This window comes from Muntiacus reevesi, chromosome 5 (genome assembly GCF_963930625.1).
Source record: "Muntiacus reevesi chromosome 5, mMunRee1.1, whole genome shotgun sequence".
Taxonomy (NCBI): Eukaryota; Metazoa; Chordata; class Mammalia; order Artiodactyla; family Cervidae; genus Muntiacus; species Muntiacus reevesi.
Window position 1 is genome coordinate 97,139,970 of NC_089253.1, and position 11,037 is coordinate 97,151,006.

General features: G+C 56.6%; 1 protein-coding gene across 2 annotated transcripts; it reads left to right on the plus strand.

Moving 5' to 3' along the window:
• Window positions 1-5,392: 5,392 nt before the first annotated feature.
• MXRA8 (matrix remodeling associated 8) lies at window positions 5,393-9,671 on the plus strand. 2 transcript variants are annotated; one of them, XM_065935965.1, is made up of 10 exons: window positions 5,393-5,522; window positions 6,596-6,619; window positions 6,734-7,039; window positions 7,146-7,247; window positions 7,358-7,843; window positions 7,989-8,147; window positions 8,300-8,336; window positions 8,416-8,492; window positions 8,589-8,669; window positions 8,880-9,671. In XM_065935965.1, exons 1-10 carry the CDS (start codon window positions 5,474-5,476, stop codon window positions 8,903-8,905), a joined length of 1,347 nt encoding a protein of 448 aa, XP_065792037.1. In that variant the 5' UTR covers window positions 5,393-5,473; the 3' UTR covers window positions 8,906-9,671. The 2 variants fall into 2 exon arrangements, with proteins under 2 accessions (XP_065792037.1, XP_065792038.1); XM_065935966.1 differs by lacking the exon at window positions 7,146-7,247.
• The last annotated feature ends 1,366 nt before the right edge of the window (window positions 9,672-11,037 follow it).

The following is an 11,037-nucleotide window of genomic DNA, read 5'->3' on the forward strand; positions in this document are numbered from 1 at the left end:
GAGGCAGAGGAACCAGAGATCAAATTGCCAACATTTATTGGATCATGGAAAAAGCAAGGGTGTTCCAGAAAAACATCTACTTCTGCTTCTTTGACTATGCTAAAGCCTTTGTGTGGATCACAACAAGCTGTGGAAAATTCTTAAAGTGATGAGAGTACCATCTGTCTCCTGAGAAACCTGTATGAGGGTCAAGAAGCAATGGTTAGAACCAGACATGGAACATAACAACTAACTGGTTCAAAATTGGGAAAGGAATACATCAAGGCTGTATATTGTCACCCTGCTTATTTAACTTATATGCAGAGTACATCATGCAAAACGCCAGGCAGGATGAATCACAAGCTGGAATCAAGACTGCCAGAAGAAATACCAACAACCTCAGATATGCAGATGATACTACTCTAATAACAGAAAGTGAAGAGGAACTAAAGAGCCTCTTGATGAAGGTGAAAGAGGAGAGTGAAAAAGTTGGCTTAAAACTTAACATGCAGAAAACTAAGATCATGGCACCCAGTCCCATCACTTCATGGCAAATAGAAGTGGAAAAAGTGGAAGCAGTGACAGATTTTTCTTGGCCTCCAAAATCACTGCAGACAATGATTGCAGTTGCAAAATTAAAAGATGCTTAATCCTTGGAAGGAAAGCTATGACAAACTTAGACAGTAAAAAGCAGAGACCACTTTGTCAATGAAGGTCCATATAGTCAAAGCTATGGTTTTTCCAGTAGTCGTGTGTCAGGAGCCGCTGGGACGGGCCCAGACCGTGATAAGGTCACGGGACAAGAGAGGAACCTGCAAGGCAGTTCTTCACCGGGACTTGCCCAGACCACCTGCAAGGCAGCTCTTCCCCTCAGGGTCACCCTGGGGGCCCAGTATGTCCCCTTCCTCTTTCTGTCTTACTGTTGTTGGGTTTTCTATTAATTCTTGGGAATGTAACATACAGTATCAGGCCACCCCAGAAAAGTCCAATCCTATTAAGAAAGATTCCCTAAGGCCAAGGCCTACTCTGCCTCCTGAGCATTGGGAACCTTATGACCAACCAGGAATGAAAGGCCTGTTTAGGTCTGTGACAGACCATTCACCACGCAAGTGACGTTATGCTTGGGAGGGCATCAGAAATGCTCATGATTGCTTTGGCCCAGGACATGACCATAAGCACCGTACCAAGCAGAAAAGGAAAAGGCCACAGGTATAAATTTGCTACTTGCTTAGAAGAGTATAATGTTCTAGATTAAAAAAGAGTAAAGGCAAAAAAAAAAAAAAAAGTAAAGTTATTTAGATTCAGAAGCAGATGTACGATAGGTTAATGTTCTTTGGTCAAGAGGGTTTTCATTGTTGTTATTTCAGTGCTGCTATTTGTCCACTGTTTCCATTCCCTTAATAAACATAGAATATTTCAGGTATTTTTGTAGAATTAGAAAATGTGTAACATAGGATTTCAATAGAAGATTTATATTAACTAGCCTCACTGCCATTACTTCACTATTATTAGAGGTGTTTTGCTGCTTCATAGTTAGACTGTAGACTGAGGTTTTGTGGTCTTAGACAAAGAAAAATATCAAGGTTTTCTCATGGTACTATTCTCAGAAATGTCAAACATGTTTTTCATAACCCTTCCCATGTATTGTTTTATTGTCCAAAGAATTCATACTATAGCTGGAATCTATGGAACATTGTTTTTGTCAGAGTGAAAATGTTAGGCCATTGAGGCAAGAAGACTATGTATGGGACATTCAAGGAAAAAACCCTGTAAGCGGGATTGTTCCAGATGAAGTCACTGGGAAAGATATGAGGGAAAATGTTGACGGGAGTATGAAACCAACATCTGATATAACATGGGGTGATGGTAAGGGGGAGGCAAGAAAAACAATTCTATATAATCTGAGCTGTTAAAAAATAAAGTAGACGAGTTCTTGCATTGCAACCAGAGTCCGTGCACTTCTTCTTGCTGACGCCATTCATCCCTTATATATTCCTGGACCCGCCGGGGCTGGACGCCAGCAGTCATGTACAGATGTGAGAGTTGGACCATAAAGAAGACTGAGCACTAAACAATTGATGTTTTTGAGTTGTAGTGCTGGAGAAGACTACTGAGAGTCTCTTGAATAGCAAGGAGATCAAACCAGATCAAACCAAAGGAAATCAACCCTGAATATTCACTGGAAGGACAAATGCTGAAGCTGAAGCTCCAATACTTTGGCCACCTGTTGTGAAGAGCTGACTCTTTGGAAAAGTCCTTGATTCTGGGAAAGATTGAGGGCAGGAAGAGAAAGAGGCAGCAGAGGATGAGGTGGTTAGATAGCATCACCATCTCATTGGACATGAATTACAGCAAACTCTAGGAGATGGTGGAGGACAGCCCTGTCTTCTCAGCCAAAGAAGAGAGCCTCCACGGGATTCATGGGTCCTCGGACATGAGGGCTGCAGAGTCCCCTTGCCTCTTGGGGCCAGGCAGGCCACCAGGAACCAAGAAGAAGGGCCAAACACAGTCTCAAGTGACTTTTTTTTTAATGTATTCATTTATTTGACTGTACCAGGTCTTAGTTGGACCTTCATTGTGGCCTGTGGGATCTAGTTCCCTGACTGGGGATCAAACCTAAGCCCCCTGCATTGGGAAAGTTGAGTCTTAGGTAGTGGACCACCAGGGAAGTTCTACAAATGGCTTTTAGGAGAACTGCTCAGACCAACAGAAAAGCAGTGTGAGGTCTGTTTTCTTCTTTGGGGAGGGAGTTTCACTGTTTCAGAAGCTGAGGCTCCTTGGCAGCAATGCAGACTCTGCCTCAGGAGTGCCTGGCAGGCACCTGTCATCTGGACACTAAGGGCTGTCTGGCCACAGGCTCCCTCAGGGTCGGGTGCCCTGGGGAGCATCTAGGATTGCGTCCACCACCTGGTCCTCAGATGTCCATTTTCCTGGTGTACTCTTGTAAACCCTGACAGCTCTAAACTAACCATTTGGCATTTCTTGCATCACCAGACCACCAGGCCCCTTCAGGCCTCCCTGTGCAACACATGAGAGCCTGGGTGTGGCCCACAGACCTCCGCACCCAGCATGCCTCCCCCCTCCAACCCTTATGGCAGGCAGCTTCCTGAGCCCCTGCCTGGCCATTCACTGTGGGTGTGGGTCCCTCAGAGGGTGTCCTGGTCCATCCTCAGAGGAATGGGTCCCTTGGAGGCTGTCCAGGTCAGTTCGCAGAGGGTTTAATCTTGCTGCTTTTAAAATGACCTCATTCCTCAGTGAGACGGCTGCCTCCCCACTAACAACTCCCAGAGGGCAGGAGCTTGGCCTCTGTGAAGTGCTGAACCCCAGGGCCTGGCACACAGTAGGTGCTCAGCTCTGCTGGATGACAGAACAGCACATGTTAACACGTGTCTGTGTCGGGTTGTGCCTCTGAGTGCCTGTGGTTTTTCCTCCCAGTGAGCTTGGCTGCCTGGAATGTCCGGGTCCCCAGGACTGGAGCCAGAGGCTGAGTCTCAGTCTCCATGGGGCTGCCTGGCTGACCCGCCTTGTCCGGCCTGGACTTTCGGGAGAGGGGATGTGGTCATTTAGTTCTGGTCTGTCCTCTCCTGGGCCTCTGTTCTCACTTGTATTTCCTGCCAAGGACGGGGGAGGTGGGCTTAAGCAGAGGGAGGGAGCAGGGAGGAGGGTGTTGCCGCCTTCCATGCCCTGTCCATCCTGCCCAGTGGTGCCACAGGGTTTGCTTCCTCCTTCAGGCTTCTGCACTGGGGCTGAGCCAAGGGCTGGATCTGCGGTGCCACGAACCCACCAACCGCCTTGCAGGCCTGGTCGCGGGTGGGGGTGGAGGGCTCTGCAGGGAGTTCAGGGTGTGGACCCAGCACCTCCAGGTTCCTAGCTCAGTGCTGGGAGCTGACCCTGTCCTCTTCCAGATTGAGAGGCCAGACCTGGGTGTCTGCCTCCCTGCCTGGACAACTTCCTTCTGTGGAAGAAAGACAGCCCGGCAGCTAGAGGCGGGGGCAGAGGGCTGAGATGGAGGACAGAGCGGTGGAGGCACATGGAGAGAGACAGACACATGGCGGGGTGGGTAGGTGGGGGGAGCGCAGAGGAGGGAGTTGAACTGGAAGGGAGGCCACCGGCACTAATATAAACCAGTTAGAAAAACAGAAGGAGCGGCCAGGCCTCAAGGCCAGCCAAGCAGGGCTTGTTTTTCCAGAATGAAAGGCCCAGGAGGAGCTGGGGGTGGGGTGTGGAGACAAGTCCTGATTCCAGTTTGGAAAGAGGGCTCCGCCTACCAGAGCCTGGATCCTGCTGAGGAAATGGTCCGTTAGATTGGGGGTGGGGCGTCCTCACAGTCCTGTGTCCTCCCAGCCGGTCCTACCTGCTGTCACCCCTCATTCCTTCTTGCTGCCGCATCAGCAGCCTCCTCCCCTTGCCTGGAGCCCAGGAGTCTGGCTGAGCTGGGCTCCTTGCTTGTCTGAGAACTTGGGGACCATGTCTGGGTTCAAGAGTGAGACTCCAGCCCACCAGGGCCTGGGATCTGTGACCATAATTCAGTCCAAATGGGCAGTCCAAAAATGCACCGTGGGTTTTGCGGTTGTTCAGTGGATTTTTCCTTTCTTTTTCTTGAGGTTTGCTTAACTAGAAAGAGTGGGTTTGGTACACAGTGCATGCTCTGTTATTTCACATTTGTTTACGTGACTTTGTAAGTTTTCCCAGAGCTTCAAATTTGTGCCTTCTGTTGGGAAGGCTTCCATACCCCCCTTCCCTCTCCTCCAGGAGGAGAGGGCGATGCTCCCGGGAGCAGTGGACCTGGGTCTGGGTGGCGGGCAGATAGGGTGGGGGCACCCAGACAGGGGACCCTGGTCCCTGCCGCTCATCTCCCTGGCAGCTTTCTGGGTGCTGAAGCTGACTGATAGACCGTGGTGCCCATCATGCTGCCAGGAGGGAGCCCCTGCACCCCCAGGTCCCCGCCTCACAACTGAAAAAATGGAGACCCAGGGGTCACCACATAGCCAGTAGGAAGAGCTGGTGGCCAGGGAGCCTGGGCCTTTCTGCTGGCCTGCAGGGGGTAGGGGGTAGGGGGAATGTCTTGGTTGGGGTCCCCCTATAGAGTGCAGGTGAGGAGATGCTCCCCCCAGAACCCTAGACCTGCAGTGGCCCCAGTGGGGATTTGTCTGTCACAGACACCCACAAGGTATCTGAGGCCATGCCCTCAGGTCCCCGCCCCTCCAGGGTTGGGCTGCTGCCCCCTTCTCCAGGACCCAAGCCAGAGTGATTCCCCTCACCCTCTGGGACACAGTGGCCAAGGCCCCAACCCCTCCCACCAGGCCAGCCAAGTACTGGGGGAGGCCAAGGGGCCGGGCAGAAGCAGAGGGGGCGGTCTGCAGACTGTCAGCCAGCCCAGGGCTCCGTGATGTCATGGCTGGTGCTGAGGAGCGGGAGGAGGAGGGGGCCGGGCTGTTTTTCTGCAGAGTTTGAGACCAAGTGAGACAAAGCGCCGGCGGGCCAGGCGGGCGCCATGGAGCTGCGGGCCTGGGTCCTGCTCTGGAGACTTGTGCTTCTGCAGAGTGAGTTCATGGGAGGTGGGGTGGCTGGAGTCACACCTAGTCTGAGCCAGTCCGTGTTTGGGGCTAAGCCTGTCTGAACTCTGGGGTGAGGGGACACCCCACCAGGAAGTGGATGGGTCTGGGGGCCTCAGAGGGTACTGCTCACCAGGAGAAGGCCCCCAGGATACGGAAGGGCTGAAGTCTGATGTTAGATCCCTACAGAACTTCCCTTCACTGGATCCTAGAGACAGGGCTGAACAGGGCAGGGAGGCCGAGCATGGGGCTTCCTCCTGGGGTCCCTTGCACCCCCTACTTCTCTGGGACGCCCCTCCAGCCTGTGTTTCTCCGTTGTCAGGAGGGGATGGATGAAGGATTGGGGGGGACCCGGGAAGCATGGGATTCACAGGGTCTGTTCCCGGGCCCCCCGAACCTGCTCCCCAGGGGTGGCCTGCTGACCCGGCACATTCCTCTGTCCAGCCCGGGCGCCAGGCCATATCTCTGGAGCAGGAATTTGGCGTGTGGGGTGGCAGATGGTGGGGTCACTCCCCACATCCAGCCTTCTTGTCCTTTCTGAAGGCCAAGGGGCTCCCGGTGGGGTGCCAGCAGCCTGAGGACCCTGGAGGGTTCGTGCAGCGTGGCTCTGGACAGGTGCCACACTGCATATGTATGTGCAGGAGCCTCCAAACCAGCCGAGGTGTCAGCACTGATGCTCTTGTGGCTTTGCTGCAGTGATGGTTAGGGTAGCCATCATTCCTGAAGGTGGCCCTTGGAGACAAGCACACATCCAGAGCTGGGCTGGCCCCACCAGTCACCCCAAGAAAGGCAGGTGCTGTCCCTGCAGCCTGGGCAGGTGGCCACAAGGATTAAGTGGGGGCCTGGGAGAGGTAGGGGCATAGGAAACCCCCCCTACTGTGCCCTCCTGGCTTCTCTGGACCTACCCCTACCTGTTAACAAGGTGTCCTTAGCACCCACTTCAACTAGGACTCTATAAGGGACCCAGGGGCCAAGTGGGGGGCCGATTTCGGCGAGTGACCCACCTGTAAAGGCTCAGGTCACCCCCTCTCCAGTTTTACCCTCACTTCCTCTCATTTCAGGTTCTGCCGTCCTTCTGTCCTCAGGTTAGTGACCACCCTCCCCTAGGAACCTGTCAGTCTCCTTGCCTTCTTGCTAGCCCCATCCTGTACTGTCCTCTGGAGTCTCATCCCTCCCCGGTGACTCCTCCTCCCCACCAGGGCCATCTGGGCCCGCGATCTCCGACAGCTCCGTGGTGTCCGAGTCCGCAGTAAGCTGGGCAGCAGGTGCCCGGGCGGTGCTGCACTGCCAGAGCCCGCGCATGGTGTGGACCCAAGACCGGCTGCACGACCGCCAGCGCGTCGTCCACTGGGACCTCAGCGGCGGCCAGGCTGGCGGCCGCGCGCGCCGACTGGTGGATATGTACTCTGCGGGCAAGCAGCGCGTGTACGAATCGCGCGACCGCGGCCGCCTCCTGCTGCCTCCCTCCGCCTTCAAAGATGGCAACTTCTCGCTGTTCATCCGAGGTACTGGCCGGGGTACCGCGGCGGGGGGCGGGGGCCCCGGGGCGCTGGCGGGGCCGCGGAGCTTATGGCTGGGTTCCCCCCCCCCCCCCCATCCCCCGGTGCGTAGCGGTGGAGGAGACTGACGAGGGGCTGTACACTTGTAATCTTCACCACCATTACTGCCACTTCTACGAGAGCCTGGCCGTGCGCCTCGTGGTTACCGACGACCGTGAGTGTGCCCCCCCAACACCCTGCCCGTGCACTTCCACCCCTGCCACCCTGGACGCCCCGTCCCGGCTCCCTCCCGGCTCGGGATCCCTGACTGCCATGCTTCTCCAGCCCGGGCCACCGGCGCGCACTGGGACGGTGAGAAAGAGGTGCTGGCTGTGGAGCGTGGTGCGCCTGCGCTGCTGACCTGCGTGAACCGCGCGCACGTGTGGACCGACAAACACGTGGAGGAAGCGCAGCAGGTTGTGCACTGGGACCGCCAGCCGCCTGGGGTGCCGCACGACCGTGCGGACCGCCTGCTCGACCTTTACGCGTCCGGCGAGCGCCGCGCCTACGGGCCGTCCTTCCTGCGCGATCGCGTGGCGGTGGAGGCGGACGCGTTCGCGCGCGGCGACTTCTCGCTGCTCATCGACCCGCTGGAGCCGGCAGACGAGGGCACTTACTCCTGCCACCTGCACCACCACTACTGCGGCCTGCATGAGCGCCGCGTCTTCCACCTGAGAGTCACTGAACCAGCCGCCCGGCCGCCCCCGCCCCCGCGGGACTCCCCGGGCAATGGCTCCAGCCACAGCGGCGCGCCCGGCCCAGGTGCAGGAGGTATGTCTGCGGGGCAGCAACTCACCTGGCCCCCTCCCGTCCCAAATCAGGGATTCCAGTGTTGGGGGTAGGCCCCAGCGGGCTGAGGTCGGCTGCGGGGCGGACGGTGCGCTTCCTGACGTCGTCCCGCGCACGGTCCCGGCAGATCCCACGCTGACGCGAGGCCGCAGCGTTATCAACGTCATCGTCCCCGAGGGCCGGGCCCACTTCTTCCAGCAGCTGGGTTACGTGCTGGCCACCCTGCTGCTCTTCATCCTGCTGCTCATCACGGTCGTTCTGGCCACCCGGCAGCGCCGCCGTGGAGGTGAGTCGATTGCCTGACTGGGGTCAGTGCCAGAAATTCTTTCCCAGCCGGAGGCGGGACTTAGGGCACAGTGACCAAAGCAGAGGGTTCCTCTGGGCTGGAGGAGCTGGGGAGTGGGCAAGGCTGTCCCCAACACGAGTCTCCCTCCCCAGGCTACGAATACTCCGACAAGAAGTCCAAGTCAAAGGGGTGAGTGTCCCTTCTGGCTTCTCAGGGGACCCAGCAGACTCACCCACCCTCTGACCTCCCATCACCCTCCTGCCTCCAGGAAAGACATGAACATGGCAGAGTTTGCTGTGGCCTCCAGGGACCCGGCTCTTTACAGGAGTGAGGACATTCGACTAGGTGAGGAGACCCAAGGGGCAAGACTGTGGCTCCCAGGCCTGGGATGAGGGAGGCACGTCTTTGGGGGGCCCTCACCCTGCTCTCTTCCTGCTCCAGATTACAAAAACAACATCCTGAAGGAGAGGGCTGACCTGGCTCACAGCCTCCCGCCTGCCAAGAACATCGACTTGGACAAAGGTGAGTGGAGGGGAGGGAGGAGACCCCTGCCCATCTCAGAGCTGGGCTGTACCCCCTTTCCATCCACTCAGAGCCCCAAGACACCCGCCAGCCTTGCGAGCAGGAGTCCCCTCCCCCTCGGGGTTCCAGAAGTCCCTGGATGGTCCTGATGGAAGTCGGCCCATTTCACCAGGGCAGAGGGTAGACACCACCTGTCCCTTTGGCTTCCAGAGTTCAGGAAGGAGTACTGCAAATAAGGCGACTCCAGGCTCCTGGCTGGGCCAGCAGCTCTGCCAACTCTTGTCTGTCCACCTCGGAGGACTCTTCCTGACCCCCACGCAGCTCACTTGGCCCCCCTTCCAGCGGCTGGTCCCGCTGTCCAGGAACTTGGCCTGGATTGGTGCAGAGTGAGGCTGCCTCCAGGCCCTCAGGACCACCTAGTCTTCCGACACGCTCCAAGACCCTGCTGATGTTCACCAGTCCCTCAGACTCTCCTGGCCTCTGCACACCAGGGGCTGGGAGCCCCCCCTCTGCAGGGATGCGGGCAGGACAGGTTCAGTGGGGATTCTTGGGGTCTGGGTCAGCCTCAGGGCTGACAGTCCTACCTTCCTCAGGAGAGCTGCCTGCTGGCTCCCCTCGACTGCACCCCACGTTACCCCGCCAGACTGTGGCGGGCTCTGCATGGCAACCCAAAGCCTATGCATTCCAGGCCTGGGGCTAGTGTCTCTTTGCACTGCGTCTGGCCACCTGGGGCCACCTCTCTGCTTACCCTGCTCCAGCCCTGTTTCCAACAAGCTGCCTTGACAGTCACTGGGCTCCACGTGACTTCTGACCTTGACCCCCTTCTCTCAGCCCTTCCCTGGGCTGGAGTCCAGGGATGAGGCTCATTGACTCTGTTTTGGCCGAGGACCAGAGGATGGTGTCAAGATGGTCTTAGAGTGGCCAGTGCTGCCACTCCCAACACCCCACACTTGCTCATCCTGGGGAATTGCTAGCGTCTCAATAAAGACCACATTGATTTTAGACCTGGGCCCAAGGATGCCTCTGCTGCTCCCCTCCGTTTCCCTGGGGGCAGAGTCTGCGCCTTGGGGACCTCAAAGTGCTTTCTTTCATCTGAAGTTGCACTGTCATCACCCCTTCCTTTGGCCCCCCAAAGACGTGCCTCCCTCACCCAAAGGTCCTCTTCAGAGGGTTTATTGGACATGGGGGAGGGGAGCATGTTGTGGGATATGAGGACAGAGAGCTGTACTAGATCAGTCCTCTGAAAAGAGAAGCAGGTGCCAGGATGGGCTTCAGTGCATGAGGAAAAAGGAGGAGGAAGCAGTGAGTGGGAGAGCCCTCAGAGTGGGACAGGAACAGGAGTATGAGGTAAAAAGAAGCCTGTTTCTCCAACCCTGACCCTGTCTTCCAAGGCCCTGGGGGGCAGGAGGGGCAACTGCCAGCCTAAGTTGGAAAACCCAGAGTGGTGGACTGAAAACATACCAATCATGACCCACTGAGCGAGGAAGCACAACCACCCACACGGACTCCGCGTGTGGCTCTCCCAGCATTGGAACTCTCACCTGCGGAAGGTGAAACCCTGGGGTCATTTTGATGAAGCCACAGTTTCAAGATGTCACACAAAGGAGACACACAAAATCTGTTCCTTACAGTTCCTGGTTGGGGGATGGACATGCTCTGTGAGCCAGGGGAAGGGCAGCTCTCCATCAGGTCACCAGCAAGCTGGAGATGGATAGCCCGGGATAGCAAGCACCTAGAACTTATAAGGCGCTTGGGGCAGTGGTCACTGACTGTCAGGGGCTTGACTCTGGTCACTGTAAAAGGTGCTGGGGGAAAAGCAAGGCAAGAACTTGTGTTGGGGATCCTGAGCTTGGGTCCTTACCTAACTGTCCAGATTCTGTACACTGAGCAGGGTTGTCATGCAGTAAAATGCCTGGGCAACAATTCAAAGTAGCTGTTTTCTCTTCACACCTCTCAAGAACACCCCCCAGTGGCAAAGGCAGGGAGGGAGGCTGGGGCAGGGAGTTGTGACTCCCCCCTAGTGACCCCCGACTCACAGTGGCCACACTGCCACTGGACAAGGCCCTTTCTGTCAGAGCTTAGGCTCTGGCCATAAACTCAGGTCCCTTGCAGAGCCCCAGCTCAACCACATGAGCATGGTCTTGGGACTGGCCTCTGGCTACCAGCCTCTGTCCTGTGACTTGGGCTGAGAGTTAGGTGATCAGGTAGGAGAGAGAGGTTCAAGCTGGGGCCCCAGAGACCTTGCATCAGTGTGACCAGCAGCCATTTGTTTCTGGCCTGGAGGATCTGGTCCCTAGTGAGCTCTCAGGGTAGGGACTGTCTTCCTCCTTCCCTGAACACCCAGCAGAGAGCCATGGTGATCCCTCCT